This window comes from Drosophila pseudoobscura, chromosome 5 (assembly GCF_009870125.1).
Source record: "Drosophila pseudoobscura strain MV-25-SWS-2005 chromosome 5, UCI_Dpse_MV25, whole genome shotgun sequence".
Taxonomy (NCBI): Eukaryota; Metazoa; Arthropoda; class Insecta; order Diptera; family Drosophilidae; genus Drosophila; species Drosophila pseudoobscura.
In genome coordinates, this window is record NC_046682.1 from 332,736 (window position 1) to 352,128 (window position 19,393).

A 19,393-nucleotide genomic window follows, 5' to 3' on the forward strand; every position below is an offset into this window, starting at 1 on the left:
TAGTACAAGAATGGTGAGAGTAAATACAAAAAGTGAGCGTAGGCTCTCTATTTTACGAGGGTCATTTGAGTACTTTGTTCCTTAAAGGAGTTTGACCGAACAGATCCAAAAAATTAACAAAAATTCCACATTTTACATACATAGGAAAATATGCATCGATAACAAATTTCAGCTTTGACACTTTATTGTTGAGTTTCAAGTAATTTTAGCACTCATGCAGAAGTTTGGAAGATTTTCAGAACTTATTAATTTAGCAAGCTGAAATTACCGAATGTTCCACTGTGCGACGTTAGAACTGCCACCATATACATATATTTTTCAAACTGTTAGACATCATTTTGTATATACTTTTAGCTCAAAATATTTTGAGCTCCGAAATTTTTTGGCAACTTTGACTCCACAAAAGGTGAAGCAACGCAAGTTGCGCTAGAAGTGTACATACAAATATATGAAGATCACCGTGACCATAGATATAAAGGAAAAAAATTTCAAATACTTTAAGTGTTTTACGGACATACAAAAAATGTCTGAGCATGTTGGCCATGCCAAATCAGTCAATATTTTGTCTACCGACTATTCAATATAAAAGCAACATTTACGGACTAAAATATATTTTCCATAATGATATCTAAAAAGGATAAGAAGAAAATAAATAAGCCTAAGGAAACAGATATAGAAGAACCTTTAATTTTTAACGAAATCATGGATGAAGCGGATGTTCTTGAACTAAATTTGTTTACTGATATTAATGAAGCTTTTTTTAATGAAGCTAACCGGGTACGTATTAAATTTAAAAAAAAATGTTCAGATTCAAAAACTGTAAAATATATTATAAGGTGGTCCAAGTCCTCATGGAAGCTAAACGCAATTTCGAGGCATCAAGAATTAAAAGATATACTGACATTATTTTTAATTTGCACCGACTCTACGTCGATGAAGTCATTGATAATGATTTTTTACGCCCACGAATTGTATCTTCTGAAAACAAATTACGACTTGCTCTTGAACTAACCTTAACTTCAGAAGAGGCTGTGCAAAAACTTAAAGAGGCTTTGGGTGATGCATGGAAAGAATCTGATTCATCCGCTCTCCGCGAGCAGTTGGTCCAAGAGAAATTGCAAGAAGTCCTAATAAAGTGTGATGGTCTTGGAGATATAAATAGTGGACTAACAGATGACGCGGCAGAGTAAGTAATAGTATTCTTAATTCATCTTAATCTTAATTTTGTGGGATGCAAGGAATATAAGCCAGATACTACATGTGTATAAGTGATCTCTTTCCCCGATCATTTCCAACATCATTGTGCTGCTTTCAAGCAGCAAAGTCAGGACCCGCACGTAAGTTGAGAGCCACTCTTACATACACCCAGAAGGGCAATGATGATACGATGATCCTAGGTTAGAGATGGCGGCAACGAGATTCCTTAGAGAATTTGGCGTCCTTTGCCACCAATTGATTCCCTTCACTTCTGCTGATACGACAATCGTCTGGAGTTGGCTGGAACTTCTCCTCTTGTAGATGTGGGATTCGGCTAAAATTGGCAGAACCTAAAAGAAAGTAACAGTTAGCCTGATGACTATACGGTTGCAGTTATACAGTTGTCTTTCCTCCAACTTTTTTCAAACAAAGCGTGTATTTTCATTCTGATGTTTCTATTTCTCGAGGCAATGTTCACGACCAGTGTTTGCGTAGGTGCTCCAATGAAATATATCATCTTTATCTATAAATCAATCAATCCGTTCTCTTTCGTAGTGATCAGACTTGTTTTTGTTTTGCGCTCCGCATTTTTTCCTTTTGTTTCGAATAAACAGCCGGAGTTTTCCTAACTAAATTCTAATTATACTCCCTAACCAGACAACAATCTGGAAACCAATTCTTTTACGCGAGTATGCCTTTTGATTTGTGTTAAAATATTATTTAACTTTTTATTTTTCGGCGTCGGCTTGTGTTGTGTTGTGTTGTTGCAGTGAGTGAGTATTGCATTGCAGTCCGCTCTCATCTGGTAGCTTTTGTTGTCTTATCACTCTCTCGCTATCACCTCAACCTCAGTAACTGTTCTTTCTCTCTCGCTCTTTCAACTTTCTGAGCAATAGCGCTCTCTGTCTAGTAGCTCTCGCTATAACCGCTCTCCACTCTGCTCTCTTTTTTTTCTTACCAATTCCGCTTTGAGCGTTGTCTGGCACATTGGTCTGATACCAATTTGTTTTGGAAATTTTTAATTTTTTTAATTTTAATTTTTTTTTTGCAAATTTTCTTAAGAAAATATTTAAATAATAAAAATAAAAATGGAATTCGCTGTGGTCTGCGCCAAAAAAACCTGCAAGAAGCAGATCACTCACGATCAGCCGAATGTCCCCTGCTGGCTCTGCGACAGCGTAGTCCACGCAAAATGCGCGGGATTTTCTGGCCTCGTGAGTGATGCTATAGCCAAACGTAATGGACTACATTACAGTTGCGAGGCATGCCGTGCGGTGGAGAAAAACATGGTGGCTTTCATGAGGCAGACGCGGAGTGGCTTTAAGGAGCTGACCGTTGGTTTCAAAAACCAATACGATCGTCTCCTAGCCATGGAGGCTCAGTTTAGCGGTTTAAAACTGCTGAATGAGTCTCCGAGGCGCAAAAAGGTCACTCCGCGGGACCTGCAAGTGCCAACCGTCACTCAGCCGTGCGCCGCCGAAAAACTGACTCCAACCACTCCAAGTGTGCAGCAGTTGATCTCGTTTGCCACTCCAAAGGCAACGAAAGCTGCTGGCGATGCAGATTCGGTAGCCGAATTCATCGCCTCGGAGAATGTGCAGCCAAGTACGTCTGCAGCGTCCGTGTCCGTGGTGTCCGCACGTTCACTAGTTGTCCCGTCTATCCCGATCCCACCAGTAAATAGACGTTCCGGATATTGCCACCACAGGTACTAGACCTGACCCCTGACCTCACATCTAATGATGTAACTGCTTTCATTCAAAGCAAAATAAAAGCCGTGGGTTTAAAGGTGGAGAAATTTAACTTCTCTTATGCCAGGGAGATAGCGTCGTTTAAGATAAGCATCTCCCCAACTCAATTTGACACCATTTGCTCCACCAAATTTTGGCCGGAGCATTTGGTGGTGAAGGAGTTTAAGGCTAAGAAGAAGAATAGGCCCCCCATATCGCTTCCAAATCTTTCCAGCGTGCCACCCTCAACCTCAACTTCCCGTCTTGCTCCAACCTTTCCAAAAAACTAACTTCTCTTTTAGTAACCTATCAGAATGTAAGAGGCTTGCGTAGTAAGCTCAGCATTCTTTTCCGGGATAGTGTTGCATTTGCTTCCCACGTTATTGTGTTTAGTGAAACCTGGTTAAAGCCGGACATTCTTAGTTCCGAGGTTTTGGCAGGTCGGTACACAACTTTTAGAAAGGACCGTTCGTCCCGACGTGCAGGAGGAGTTCTAATTGCAGTGGACTCTTACTTCACGTCAGAACACTTCACAGTCAAAGTTCAACAGGATCTGGAATTCCTGTGTGTAAAACTGATTCTTCCCGCTTTCGCTATATTCATTACTTGCTCGTATATCCCACCTTCTTCGGATATTTCAATTTATGAGCAGCACTTGTCCGCTTTAACCGCTGTTGCTTCCTCGCTATCTGATAAAGATCGTATGATAGTTCTTGGTGACTTCAACTTGCCAGGAAATGTTTGGTCTTCGGTAAACGAGTCTAGTATCCTAGTGCCCATGTCACGACATGACTTTGTTGACGGCTTGCTTGACCTGTCCCTGTCTCAAGTCAATCATGTGAAAAATTCCTTGGGTCGATTGCTTGATCTATGCTTTGTATCGGATCCGACCATAGTGTTGTTAACCCGAGCCCTTCCGCTCACTATACCTGAAGACGCCTACCACCCTACTTTCGAGGTGTCGCTAGACATAGGACCAACTGTATTGGATCGGTCGAGTAGACTACCTGAACGTGTCCGCTGCTTTCGTAAAGCCGAGTTTGCGAAGCTTAATAACCTAATTAGGGATTTTGATTGGTCCGCTTTGTACTTGTGCACTGATGTCACAAAAGGCACAAACATTTTTTACAATGCTCTTGGCACATTTTTTGATTCCTGTGTCCCGCTTTCTTGTCCGATTAGATCTGGAAAACCCCCTTGGTTTACCAAAGAGTTATCCAGTCTAAAAAACTTAAAATCAAGACTTTATAAAAAATTTCAAGAAGTGGGTTCTCCTACTTCTCACTCTCGTTATGTAATAGCTCGGTCAAACTTTTCAGTTCTTAATGCTCAATGCTATAAGAACTACCAATCTCGTTGCAGGATACGTTTTTCTCAGGACCCTAAACAGTTTTACTGCTTCGTAAACAGTAAGCGTAGAACGTCCACACACCCATCCTCGCTATCATTTTGTAATACGTCGGCAAATAATGATCAGGCAATTGCCGATCTTTTTGCCCAGTTTTTCCAAACCACCTATTCTGAGGAAAGCTACTCTGGTCAACTGTACCCATACGGTTTACCGAAGTCGAACGGCATTTTCAGTCCCTTGTTAAATGAATATTCCCTACTTCATGATCTTCGACTAGTTAAGCCGGTGTTTTCACCGGGTCTAGACGGGGTTCCAGGTTGTGTACTCAGGTACTGCGCCGAAGCTCTGTGTGGATCTTTGCTTAAACTATTCACCCTGTCCATTGATTTCTCTTGCTTGCCCCCAATCTGGAAGAAATCGTTTATAATTCCTTTCCATAAAAAAGGTAGCAAGTCTGATGCAAAAAATTATAGAGGTATAGCATAGTTATCCGCTATTCCCAAATTGTTTGAGAAGGTTTTAACTCCGCACTTGCAACATCTCTGCAAGTCACTTATATCTCCAACTCAGCATGGATTTATAAGGCGGCGATCAACCACCACGAACTTGTTAGAGTTTACCGCTTTCATTATTAAAGGCTTTCAAGGTAACTTACAGACGGATGTTATTTACACCGACTTTAGTAAAGCATTCGACTCTGTAAACCATTCCCTTTTAGCACATAAACTTGACCTTTTAGGGTATCCGCCCAACCTCCTGAGATGGATTTCTAGCTATCTTTGTTCTAGGTCTCAAAGAGTCCTCTTCAAAAACTCCCTCTCTTTACCAGTAAAAGTTTCTTCGGGAGTACCACAGGACAGCCATCTAGGCCCCTTACTCTTCACACTCTTTATTAATGACTTGCCTTCAGTATTAACATACTCTCGAGTACTTATGTATACGGATGATGTTAAACTCTGTGTCCAGTACAAGGACATTTCATTTCATTCACGCTTGCAATCCGATCTCAATAGCTTTCAGTCATGGTGTTGTGCAAACTTGTTACACCTTAATGCCTCGAAATGCAAAGTTATGACATTTCTTCGTTCTAGCCCTTTGTTGGCTCCCTACACCCTATTTGGGGGTTCTCTTGAGAGAATTACCCTGGTGGATGATCTGGGTGTTATGTTAGACCCCAAGTTAAAGTTTTCCGAACACATTTCTACCATGGTAAATAAGGCCATGGGCGTGCTTGGGTTTATAAAGAGGTGGTCAAAAGAACTTGACGACCCCTATATAACAAAGACTCTCTATACCTCGCTTGTTCGTCCGATCTTAGAATACGGCTCCTGTGTATGGTGCCCTCAGTACAAAGTACACCAAGACCGTATAGAATCAGTAAAGAAAAACTTTTTACTCTTTGCTCTGCGGGGCCTTAACTGGGATGCGGGTGTAAGACTCCCATCTTACTCTAGTAGACTATTATTAGTAAACCTCCCATCCTTAGTTAACCGTAGAAAAATGCTTGGTGTGGTATTTATGCACAACTTGATCGGGGGTGACATAGACAGCCCTGATCTGTTGAGCCGCATAAACTTCACGATTCCTATTAGACTGACTAGAAACTTTATACCGTTGTTCCTTCCATCGAATTATTCCTTGCATGAACCGTTTAGGGTCTTATGCTCGGATTATAATTCCCTCTACCATATTATATCCAACACTAATTCTCTTCCTCTTATTAAATTACTAATCCTTACACACCTTTCTAGTAATTAGTAATTGTAGTGGTATTTGTATTCTGTATTTTATTGCATGCTTAATTTCTTAATAAGTTTAGTGCTAATTTTCCTCGAATGTTAGTCTAATATCTATCTTTCTTGCATGCTCGCGTTTGGTTCGGCTACGCACCGCGCGTCATGCGGCAGCGCCCCTCGGTCGGTTGGGCGGGAGGAGGGCTGCGTTTTGCCTGGGATCCGCGCGTAACAGCCTTCTGCTGGTGTCACACGGGCCACTTGACGGTGCAGTAATTGCATCGCCTCTTGATAGATGCAGTCATTGCATGTCAACGTCCATAAAAAAAAAAAAATAAATAAATAAAAAATCTAGTATCATGGTATGTGTGTATGGTACAATTAAATGTTGTTGTATATATTCCATACAAAACGTAATCAAGTTAGTTTTGATGTATTTGTCTGTTAATTTTTAACATGCTGGGCTGCCTAACCCACTTAGACCGATTTCGGCCCGTTTTGTGGAACCGCTTGGAATCTCCCCTTTTTTACATCTTGAGACATAATTTCAGCAGTTAACCCATCCGGATGACATTAAAAATTATCGATCTTTTTGGGACATATTGTGGACATTTCTAAGATTTCAGCAATGAAGGGCGAGCCCAAGTGTTGTAGCCTTTTTCTGCTGATAGCTGGACAGGAGCAAGTGTTCCACCGCGTCCACTTCTTCCTCGTCTCTAAAGCTACGGCAGAAATCAGTGGTGAGAAGACTTCCGCTGCTGCAAAGCGCTGAGCTAAGCCCAGTTGCTTGGTGATCGTCATTTTTGATTGGACCAGCCAACTGTTTGTGACTCCGTGGAGTCGTATTTGTCTAACTGTTATCAGTGAGTTTCTTGTCAACTAACAACCATTTTTTACTATCTTACTGGCTTCATTCACAAAATCCAAATATTATGCAATAGCACATTCATTAAATATTGGATTTTCGCAGTAAGATTTAAAGGTTTCCTCTAAATATCATCCAATTGAAGCTGGAGTACCACAGGAAAGCGTTCTCGTCTCCACAGCAGTCTTACAACAACTTCGACATTCTCTGATGATACTGCCATCCTAAGTCACCACAAGGGCCCAACAAGAGCAACGGAACACTTATCATCTTATCTCGTGGCCTTGGAAAAATGACTAGCAGACTGGAGCAAAAGTACAAACACCTTTACCCTGAACAGACAAACTTTCGCACCAGTGTCTCTGAACAACATCAAGATTCCTCAGACAACCGAGGTAACATACCTGGGTGTCCATTTGGACTAAGGGCTCACATTTGGCGTCAACACATCCAAGCGAAGAGAAATCTACTGAAATTTTAAGCTTCTAATATACATTGGCTTATAAACGTTGGTAATTTTGACAATGCAGCTCCCAAACCAATTTGGACATACACTCACATAGCTTTTTAGTAATTAGTAATTTTATTCGTATTTCGAATGCATTCTTAGTTCTCTTAGTAAGCTTTTACAAAATCCAGTGAGCTCAATCGAAGATACTGAGAACTATCTTTGGGTCAGCATGGTACATACGTACATGTAGAATCTGTTAAAGATGAAATCGCTAAGATGAAAGCAAAGTACCAGGTCAAGCTTTAACTTGGCACAATAGCCACATACGACTCCGGCGAAGAGACCTCCCGAACCAGCAATACAAATTATGGCCGGACTCTATAATTAATTAATTAAATAAATATATTTGATTAAGATTTGCCTACTATCGTTTGTCTACAAGATATTTGGGTTCTCCAGCTCTTATATGTAGTCTTTGAGATCTAGGCGCTCATCGGGACGGACAGTTAGACATGCCAATATCGACTCGGCTATTGATGCTGATCAAGAATATATATATATTATTGGGTCGAATAGGTATAGGTACCGAAGCCAGTCCGATTCCGGAACATCAGGCGGACAAACTGGACTCGGTACTCTGATTACCTCTGTCGTGTTCTCCCTGAGCCCCCATCTGAGGAGGAGTTCTCCACGGAGGCCACGACTCGTCTTCTTAAGATCTTTACCGACGCCTGCAATAAGGCGCTCGACAAAGCATGGTGGAATCCGAAACTGGGTGAACTCCGGAAAGCCTCCCGGAGACTCTTCAATAAAGCTAAGGCTGAAAACGTTGAGCAAAACTGGGCCGAATATAAGGACAGTCTGTCAACCTACAACAAAGAACTTAGAAAAGCCAAACGCGCCTCCTGGCGTAAGTTCTGCAGCGAAATCGAGAGTAACTCAGAAACCTCACGCTTGCGCAGAGTTCTCTCGAAGACAACACCAACCCTGGGCTACTTGAAGAACACCGACCAGTCGTGGACTACGTCCAGCAAGGAGTCGCTAAATCTTCTCCTAAATACCCACTTCCCTGACTGCGATGAAAACAGACCCAACTACCTCGCGCCTCCTTCTGTCGCCTCAAATGCCATCCTGAGACTGCTAAGCCAGGAAAACATTTCTTGGGCGATCAGAAGCTTTAAACCCAACAAGTCCGCGGGGCCAGACGGCATTTTCCCTGCCCAACTGATTCACGCGGGACATAAAGCCACTAACTGGCTCAAAGTAATTTACGAGGGAATCTTCTCCTACGGGTGCATTCCTGACACCTGGCTTCAGACCAAAGTCGTATTCATACCCAAGGCAGGCAAGCCCTCGTACACTGCCCCAAAAGATTTCAGACCCATAAGTCTATCGTCTTTTCTTCTAAAGGCGATGGAGCGGCTCCTGGGGCTGCATCTCACGGCGTGCATTCCGTCCAGTCTGATCTCAGACTCCCAGCATGCCTATCGGAAGAGAAGATCCACCGAAACGGCCCTACACTCGATCACATCGATCATCGAAGCGTCCCTTAACTTTAAGGAGTACACCCTAGTAGCCTTTCTCGACATAGAAGGCGCCTTTAACAACATCCTTCCGACCGCCATCACGGGTGCACTGACGGATCTGGGCGTTGACTCCAGGACGGTGAGCCTGATCGATCAGATGCTACAATGCAGGACGGTTGAGGCATCACTGGCGACGTCAACGTGTACCAGATTTGTCAGCAGAGGCACACCGCAGGGCGGAGTCCTCTCGCCCCTCCTATGGAACGTGGCAGTGAACACACTGCTGCGGGAGATAGAGGGGGTGGCTGCCGTGTGGTGGCGTATGCGGACGTTGTTGCTATAGCATTCTCCGTAAAATTTCCGCTGACGTTGTGTGAGTGCATGACAAGTACTCTCACGAAAATGTCGAAATGGGCAGACAAATGCGGGTTAGGCGTCAACCCGTCTAAAACGGAACTGGTGCTTTTCACTAGGAAGTACAAAGTTCCGGTATTGATTCCCCCAAGACTATGTGGGGAAACGCTAGTCTTCAGCAACATCGCCAAGTATCTTGGCCTAATCCTCGATAGAAAGCTCGATTGGAAATTGAGCATAGAGGATAGAGTAAAGAAGGCCACAGTGGCCCTCTACACTTGCAGGAAAGCCATCGGACTAAAATGGGGAATGACCCCCTATATAGTTCGGTGGCTCTACACCGCCATCATACGACCAATCATGCTCTATGGAGTGGTGGTATGGTGGCCAGCCTTGGACAAATGGACAGGCCTCAATAAACTCAGCAGAGTTCAACGCATGGCAGAGCTATGCATAACTGGCGGGCTACGCACTACTCCAGGGGAATCCCTGGATACTGTGCTGGACCTCCTCCCTGTTGATCTCATAGGAAAGAAGGTGGCAACCAGAAGAACCAGAAGCTAGACTGTGGAAAGCATCCGCGGTTGGGCACTCGGGAATCCTGATGAGACTCCCGCAATTACCAGAGAGGACAGAACTGTATTCCTAGTGATCACCTCTCGACGCCCTTCCAGGTATCAATCCCACCTAGGGAGGACTGGGAGATGGGCGAACCAGGACCTGCAAATGCGGTCCACTTCTACACTGATGGCTCAAAGCTAGACGGCCGCGTGGGAGGCGGAGTCTACTGCAGCGAGCTGAACATCAGTCATTGCTTCAGCCGGGATCACTGTAGTGTGTTCCAAGCGGAAGTTGTAGCCATCAAGGAGGCCATTTCGATCGTCTCCAAACTACTTCTAGATACGCACTTAGTGTGCGTCTTCTCGGACAGCCTAGCAGCTATCAAAGCTCTATGCTCAATATCGTCGAACTCAGCGACTGTAAATGACTGCCGCAGGTCTCTGCACGAGATCGCAGAGCAGTTAGATCTCTTCCTTATATGGGTCCCCGGCCACAGGGACATCGAGGGGAACAACGCCGCCGACGAGCTAGCCAGGCAGGGTACTACGATTCCTCTCCTATCGGAGAGGGAGCAAGTAGCGATTCCCTTGGCTACGTGCAGGCTCCTAACGCACGAATTGTTCGAGCAAAATGCCAATAGGAGATGGCAGCAAACCGTTTCCTGTAAAGTCTCAAGTTTGATATGGCCATATCGATCGAAGAAGCGCTCAGCAGAGCTGTATAAACTCAGCAGAGCACAGTGCTCTGCAGTTACTAGAGCCATTACGGGACACTGGCAGATCGGCACTCATGCCTCTAGACAGTCAATCCCTCATAACGACTTCTGCAGGAGTTGTCGCGACGAGGAGGAGGAGGAATCGGTCCCCACTTCTTCTGCCACTGCCCAGCCCTTAAAAATCGTCGTGTTCGTATTCTCGGGGCCGCTTTCCTCACGGACATTTCGGACCTGTCCGAAATCAAACCAGGGACCTTGTCCAAATACATCCAAGCCACCGGATAGGACTGCCCTTAACCTGCAGTAGTATGCTCTCACGGTTCAGGCAACGAGAAGAGGCACATGCCCATGCGGCAACACAACGGACCTTTTATAGGTCCAAGTGAGCTTGGGGGCGGGAGGCTCTTATCCCCCCCCTCCCGGCTACCTCCTTAACCTAACCTAACCTATTGGGTCGAAAATGCTTCCTTCTGGGTGTTGCACACATCTCTGGGACATATTGTGGACATTTCTGACATGTCATTTATGAAGGCTAAGCACAAATGTTGTAGCCTTTTTGTGGCTCGGCCTAAAAAGAAGCAGAAGAAATACCGTCTAGTCCCTGCTCTTTTAAGTTGAGCTTACAGGTGGCCCTTGGTCGACAAATATCCTCCTTGTCTTTAGGAATCGCTGTGTGAATCTAGCCAGAGATTTGTGGCAGTTTTCAACTGTGGCCGAGTTTGAGGGAATCAAATTTAGCGATTTAATCGCGGCTTGGCCTAATATATAGCGGCTCTGAGTAGATTCCTCCTCCAACCTGGTTGTCTAGCTTTGATCCAAATGTGAATATGTAGGGTCGATTTTGTAATATATTATTTTTATTTAAAATGGATGATTTGGCTTAGTCTATCAGACGTATTGCTGCCATTTCTGCTCGCCTCTTTTTCTGAAAGGTCATGATGGGATGATGGGATGATGCGTTCGATACTGCTAACTAGCCTGCTAATGTACCGTTTTTCTAAGGATGCGCTCCATCCGAATTACCGAGCTCTTTCTAGTGAGTTGTGCCGGCTCGATGAGTATTACAAAAATTACCCCATCTCGCTTAACTGAATCGTGTACTACTCGGACAATATCAATATTTCACACTGTCTACAAAAACACATTGACAACATTCTCATGTATGAGCTAGAGTCATGATTCAGTTGAACTGTCAAAAAAAGCAAGTGTGAGTGCAATTCTCAGATAGTGTGAAAAGGAGAAATGAATCAAGTTTTGACACTGTGCACAGTGTGATTCCGTGCCAGAATGATTTTATAGTCTCCTCAATGCTACTCCTCGTTAGTGCTTTTGGCTCCGTTGAAGAAAGTCCTGCAGCGTCCATGTAGGATGTCTAATTATTTTGACCACCAGTGGGGTTCCTTTTTCTTCTATAAGTTTATGGGTGCACGCTGCTGTGAAGACCACGATTCACTAAATGATTTCGGTCGTCCTGAGTGTCCGGGAATATTGGTGCTTTGGAGGGTAGTAATTCCTCCATAGCTGTAATATATTTTCCCAGCTGTCTTTCCTGAGGTTATACTGGCCTAGTCAGTTGGTTTTGGGCCCTCGAGAAGGAGGGGTCCTCTAGGACCCCTTGACTATGTCTAACAGTTTGGGAGACACTTAAGTGAGGTGTCAATAAACTCCTGTGGGTTGTTTATGTAGGGTTGGCAGCCCTTTAATGAGTATCGATCTATCGCTAGGGATAGTCAAGGGTAGAGGAAGATATATCGATAGTAAGTAAGAGTTCGACTGCAGAAGCGAGCAGACGTGCGAAAAGAACTATGCTAAGAAACCTATTTGTAACCATTTATTAAAATAAAAATAATACAACGACGTGTGGCGTATATTTGATGGAGTTTCTGGAGCGGATTCTTACTCACTTGTAGGGAGCCCACCAAGGATCCCTACAATTTGGGGGCTCAACCGGGATAGAACCACAAGTGAATGTGTATTCGTGTACAAGTTGCCAATACCATCAAGTTTTGCGCAACATTGTGAAATTACGACGAACGAAGCAACGAAGATCAGACGAAAGCAGATGCCGAGAAGCGGCTGTGAGAAACGAAAATAAAGAGGAAAGAGGACGCAAAACGACTCCATTCGTTTTCGTCAAGGTTCAGAGAGCAGAGGTAGCTAACGACGAAGATCTACAGAGCTACAAAACGACGAAGAGCTACAGAGCTACAAAACGACGAGGCTACAAAACGACGAGGCTACAAAACGACGCAGACCCGAAAACGACGAGGAAAGAGGACGCAAAACGACACTATTCGTTTTCGTCAAAGTTCAGAGAGCAGAGGTAGCTAACGGCGAAGAGCTACAGAGCTACAAAACGACGAGGCTACAAAACGACGAGGCTACAAAACGACGCAGACCCGAAAACGACGAGGAAAGAGGACGCAAAACGACACTATTCGTTTTCGTCAGAAGAGCAAGGCAAACGGGAAAGAGTGAAAAGCCAACGACGAAAGTACGGAGCAAAGAGGACTGAAGAGACGTTCAGATTGCGAGCGTGCAGAAAAGAGGAAAGCAGAAACGACGAAACAACAACAGTGGTACTTCGCACGGCCACGTGCGGCTTGTATACCCTGCGAACGACAACGACGTGAAGAAGACAGAGAAGAAGAACGCATCGTTTATCTGCGTGTATTGGAAAAGACGATTCTCACACCTGATGTCTGTATACGCAAGTATTGAATATACAGAATAGATTTAAGGTGTTGCAAATTTTAGGAAGCGGATTTAACGTAAACTATATTTTAGCTAATTGTAATATGCAACGCGAAGAAATCTTAGACCTAACCGCAGCAGAGTTGAAGGAAAAATTGAAAGAGCTACATCTGCAGCATTCAGGTGTTAAATCAGTTTTACGGGAGATCAAGACGAAAACGAAGAATCTGTATACGAAGAAACGATCAATATAACTGGGGACGAACAGACAGAAGACGCGCCAATTTTAAATTCGGTAGGAGAAGCAGCAGTTGGTAGTTCAGTAAACATGGCGTTCACATTAAGAGACATCGAAGAATCCCTTTCAGCATTTACGGGCAATGGTTCTCCGGATGTTGATAACTGGCTACGTGATTTTGAACTTAATGCCTTAACAGTGAATTGGAATGATTTGCAAAAGTTTATATATGGCAGGACATTAGTGAAAGGTGCAGCGAAATTATTTTTGAGCAGTCAATCAGGCATTAATGATTGGAATTCTCTGAAGGAAGCACTAAAAAGTGAATTTAGTGAGAAGTTAACGGCAAAGCAAGTTCATAAGCTATTAGAAAATAGAAAGAAGACCCATAAAGAGACTTTAATTGAATATTTTTATAGCATGTGTACCTTGGCAAGTCAATCCCAGCTAGATGAAGAAAGTATTATTGAATATATTATTGAGGGCATTCCAGACTCCAAGCAAAACAAAAGCTGTCTGTACCAAGCAAACAATTTTAAAGATTTTTGTGAGCAAATTAAGATTTATGAAAAGATCAGTGCAAATCAAGGAAGTACGCTAAAGGCAAACCCAAAGTTTGAGAATAGTTCGGTAAAAATCAAGGATGAAAGGCGTTGTTTCAAATGTGGAGGTAGTAATCATATTGCAAAGTATTGCAAGGAAAGTGCCGTCAAATGTTTTAATTGCAATCAACTAGGTCACAAGGCAAATCAATGCGAGGCAAAAGGTTCACGAATGGCAACAGAGAAGAAAATTTCAAATGTCCAGCAATTTTCGCAGACCAGTTTTAATCGGGCTTTTAAGAATGTTGAAATCGGTAATGAAGATATCACTGCATTGTTTGATTCTGGCAGCGATATTTGTACCATGAGCGAGAAAGTCTACAGAAAGATTTTCCCAGTTGCGTTGAAAAACGATATAAAAGAATTGATCGGAATAGGAGGCAAGAAAATATATACGTTGGGTTCATTTAATGTTGTTACTAAGTTGGATGACGTTCCTTTGGAAATGTGTTTCCATGTAGTCCGTGACGATGATACCCTGTACGAAGGTGTAATTGGAAGTGATGTTCTTGATTTTGTCAGTGCAAGCATAGGGAAGAAAGGTCTTTTCTTTCATTCAATAAATGACATCCGTCAAGGGGAGGTTGAAGTTCCACCGGAAAAGGAGTATGTTAGCAGTAGTTTCACTAAAGGAAGCCGCAATCTAGAGTTCATTAAATATAGTGATACTCAAGTGAGCAGGCCTCCGGCTTCAGGGAGCGCAATTGATGAATTGAAAAGAGGTTCCATCAGATACTGTCGAGCAATATTATTGAAGAGTTTTCACGAGGAATAGACCTGTCGCATTTGAACCGTGGGGTGAGGTCAATAATAGCAGGATTGGTAGAAAATTATAAGCCCGTAAAACCAGAAAACAGCCCTGTTGAAATGAAGATAATGTTGTCAGATGAAGTACCGGTCCGTCAAAGACCTAGACGCCTACCTTACGTGGACAATGAGAAAGTCGATAAGCAGGTCAGGGATTGGTTACAGGAGGGAATAATTCGCCATAGTGTTTCTGAATACTCGTCCCCTGTAGTGCTTGTCGCCAAGAAGGATGGCTCAAAAAGACTTTTTTGTGATTATAAAAAACTTAATGAAAAGATAATTCGTGACAATTTTCCAATGGCGTTAATCGACGATGTTTTACTCAAGCTTCAGGATGGACGTGTTTTCACTACGTTGGACTTGTGTAATGGGTTTTTTCACGTGCCAGTACATGAGGATTCTCGTAAATATACCTCTTTTGTCACACAGAGTGGACAGTATGAATTTAATTATGTACCATTTGGGATGACTAACTCCCCTCCAGTATTTATGAGGTACATATATGCTGTTTTCAGACCATTGATAGATGACGGTATTTTGATTTTGTATATGGACGATATTATTATTCCATCAAAGGATGTGCAAGAAGGACTTGAAAAATTAAAGACGGTGTTGAGTATCGCAGAGATTTCAGGATTACGCATAAAATGGGAGAAATCGCAAGTGTTACAGCGCAAGGTTAATTTTTTGGGTTGCATAATAGAGAATTCAACGATAAGACCATCTCAAGATAAAACTTCGGCAGTTGAAAATTTTCCAATTCCGAGAGACAGGAAACAAGTTCAACGCTATTTGGGCCTAACTTCCTATTTCCGTAGATTTGTTAAGGATTTTGCTGTCGTGGCCAGACCACTGACAAACTTGATGAAAAAGGATGTTTCTTTCAAAATGGGTGAAGAAGAGTTGGCATCATTCAATCAGTTGAAAGTTTATTTATCCTGTTCTCCTGTTTTAAAGTTGTTTAATCAGAAGGGTAAAACTGAAGTTCACTGCGATGCAAGTATGTATGGGTATGGAGCTATACTTTTGCAAATGGACTCAGAGGATCAATGTTTCCACCCGGTAGAATATATGAGTCGTAAGACAACCCCAGCTGAAGAAAAGTATCCTTCATACGAGCTTGAAGTACTCGCTATAGTGCAGGCTTTAAAGAAGTGGAGAGTGTATTTGCTTGGGAGAAAGATAAAAATTAATACTGACTGTAATGCTTTTGCGTTAACGATGAGGAAACAAGATGTTCCAGTTAAGGTATCTCGTTGGGCCATTTTTTTTCAGGACTTCGATTATGAAATTCAGGGACAAAGATGAAACACGTCTATGCATTGAGTAGAGTGCATTGTTTGTTGTTGGAAGATTCACTGAGACATCGAATAAAGCAGGCTCAACGTCAGGATATTTGGATATCAGCAATTTGTAAGGTGCTAGAGTCGGGTTCTTACGACGACTTTTATTTGAAGTATGACATTTTGCACAAGGATCCAGTTAAAGAGTTGATCGTAATACCATCTGGGATGGAAAGCGAAATCATAATGATTGCTCATCGTCAGGGTCATTTTGGTGTCAAAAGAACTATCGATTTAGTGCAGCGCGAATACTTTATTCCAGAGTTGTTAGGGAAAGTGGATAGGATTGTTAAGTCGTGTGTGGAGTGCATTGTGAGCGACGCAAAATGTGGAAAGAAAGAAAGGTATTTGAATGTAATTGACAAATCTGATGAGCCTTTGCAAACGTATCATATTGACCATATTGGACCGATGGAGTTGACTAAGAAACAGTATAACCACGTCCTAGTAGTTGTCGACGCTTTTTCTAAATTTGTCTGGCTTTATCCAACAAAGAGTACAGGCGCTGATGACGTGGTTGATAGGTTGCAGAAACAGGGCGAAGTTTTTGGAAACCCGAAGCGTGTGATCACGGATAGAGGCACTGCATTTACTGCTAATGTTTTCGAGGAATATTGTAAGGAACAGGATATCCAATATTTGCTGATAGCGACAGGAGTGCCGCGTGGTAATGGACAGGTAGAGCGAATTAATAAGGTCGTTACTACTATGTTAACAAAGCTTTGCGCAGAAGATCCGAAAGCCTGGTACAAGCATGTGGGTAGGGTACAATCGTTTATAAACTCCACTCCTCCGAGAAGTACCAAGATATCCCCATTTAAGATTTTGACAGGCATAAAAATGAGGACAAAGTATGACAGTGACTTAGAAAAGCTTGTAGAGGAAGAGTATATTTTAGAGCTGCAGCAGGAGAAAGAAGAAATTCGCAAGATAGCCAGAGATAACATAGTGCAGATACAAAATGAAAATTGCAAGTCGTTCAACAAGTCCCGGAAACCAGAAAAAGAGTACCAAGTTAATGATATGGTAGCTATTAAGCGTACCCAATTTGGAACCGGATTGAAGCTAAAGGGAAGATTCTTGGGTCCTTATATTGTAACGCGTAAACTAAGACATGGACGGTACATTGTTGAGAAAGTGGGTGATGGTGAAGGGCCTTTGAAGACCAATACGGTGGCAGAGTATATGAAGATGTGGTCTCAATCATTCGGGTCGAATGATGAGTCAGGACGGCCGAATGTAGGGTTGGCAGCCCTTTAATGAGTATCGATCTATCGCTAGGGATAGTCAAGGGTAGAGGAAGATATATCGATAGTAAGTAAGAGTTCGACTGCAGAAGCGAGCAGACGTGCGAAAAGAACTATGCTAAGAAACCTATTTGTAACCATTTATTAAAATAAAAATAATACAACGACGTGTGGCGTATATTTGATGGAGTTTCTGGAGCGGATTCTTACTCACTTGTAGGGAGCCCACCAAGGATCCCTACATTTATTATATATGTATTGTAGGATTTTTTCCCCTTAAGTTTGTATCCGAGCTTTCCGCATCATGTCGAGTTGATGAGTTGTCTTCTTGAGCCGGCTCCAGCTCGTCGTCGAGTACTTCGATCTCACAGGTAACGTCCTTCTCAAATCGATTATCAAAAGGACGTCCCTCGGCCGCTGCGTCCAACGCGTAGATCTTGGGGATTGAGTCTTTGCAACATCTTCACGAAGCGATCTAGGAAGCTAGGATTTGGAAGCACTTCCCTTTGGGTGTTAATCAGAAATCTTATTTACCAGCAGGCTCCGGTTTTCACTTACTATTGCGTTTTACGTTTTCAGCCAAAACGTTTCGCTTTCCTTTTGAGGTGCTCCAGTTTCATTTTATTATGGCAGATTCGTAAAAATTCAACTTGATAAAAAAGCCTTATTTTTTCAATTATTTGTTTTCAAGCTAAACGGTGGCAGAAAGTGTGCTATTTAAGAAGCTAAAGACATTTTAGATGCAACACAGGTGTATTTATAATATCATATCAATTTATAATATTACTCGCCAAAGTTTCGATAGAAAAACGAGGGGGAATGTTGTGAGTTGCTGCGGACACCGCAACTCTACATTTACACCCGATACTTAGTCAGTATGGCTCTCCTCCGGCAGACGCCGCGAATATTAAACGACACGCCAAAGAGTGCGTGCGAGAGAGACAGAAAATCAGTCAGAACGTGACGTCTGGCGCTGCGTAGCGACTGCAAATTGATTTGTTCCTTTTTGCTAAAAAAGTTATCTGATCTCATCCAGATTCAGCAGATAGATATGGTCATTATCTATGATTCTGCGTTCTTAGTTTTCTCGAATCTGCAGTATTGTGGATGCAACAGATTTTCGTCTTTTGTGGGGGCGGAGGGAGGTGCGGCGAAATTTTGTGATATACGTTTTATAGTGAGACCTAACAGGAGTGCGGATACCAAATTTGGTTACTCTAGGGTTAATAGTCTCTGAGATTTGTGGATATCGCAGATTTTCGTCCTCTGCGGGGGCGGAAAGGGGTGTGGCGAAATTTTGAAACAAAACGGTCAGGGTCCGATATCACAGGAGTGTGGATACCAAATTTGGTTGCTCTAGCTCTTATGGGTTCTGAGATCCTTGAACTCATATTTTGCAATTGGCAAAACCGACCATGAAACCTGTGTGTTAGAGAGAGACAGAGCGAGAAAGAATGAAATTGTTTTCTTGATTCTGGCCATAATAATTATACGATGTGGTTCAGATTTTGCACTCTGGAAGATATAGTCATCTTTTACGATTCTGCGTTTTCAGTTTTCTCGTATCTTTGAATTTGTGGATGCCACAGATTTTCGTCCTCTGTGGGTGCGGAAGTGGGCGGGGCAAAGCTTTGAAATATATTTGTAGCATTGACATATCACATAAGTCTGGATCTAAAACAACTTTACTCTAGCTCTTATAGTCTTTGAGCACTAGGCGCTGAAGGGGACGGACAGACGGACAGACAGACATTGCTCAATCGACTCGGCTATTGATGCTGATCAAGAATATATGTATATACTTTATGGGGTCGGAAACGATTCCTTCTGGACGTTACACACATCCACTTTTACCACAAATCTAAACTACCCCAATACTCATTTTGAGTATCGGGTATAATAAATGAGCTCTTAGCACGAAAACGGGCTTTTATCCAGACCAATTATTTTCGAGCAAAATTTGAGGTTAGATTAAAAAA

The 19,393-nt window shown here is 42.8% G+C and overlaps 1 protein-coding gene and 1 long non-coding RNA gene across 7 annotated transcripts in view; both read left to right on the top strand.

The window, feature by feature from the left end:
- The first annotated feature begins 509 nt into the window (after positions 1 to 509).
- ORY (Occludin-Related Y) overlaps positions 510 to 19,393 on the top strand; it is a 52,773-nt gene continuing 33,889 nt past the window's right edge. The window contains exons 1-2 of one of the 5 annotated variants that reach the window (XM_033381333.1): positions 510 to 777; positions 837 to 1,186. In XM_033381333.1, coding sequence (XP_033237224.1) covers positions 622 to 777; positions 837 to 1,186 — 506 coding nt within the window. In that variant the 5' untranslated portion in view covers positions 510 to 621. The remainder of the gene's footprint in view (positions 778 to 836; positions 1,187 to 19,393) is intronic. The other 4 variants (XM_033381332.1, XM_033381330.1, XM_033381331.1 and 1 more) reach the window with 4 other exon arrangements.
- Positions 6,442 to 7,457, top strand: LOC117184344 (uncharacterized). Of its 2 annotated transcripts, none has more exons than XR_004469645.1 (2): positions 6,442 to 6,874; positions 6,982 to 7,457. It is a non-coding gene; the product is annotated as an uncharacterized lncRNA (long non-coding RNA). The 2 variants fall into 2 exon arrangements; XR_004469644.1 differs by having other exon boundaries at positions 6,443 to 6,874; positions 6,953 to 7,457.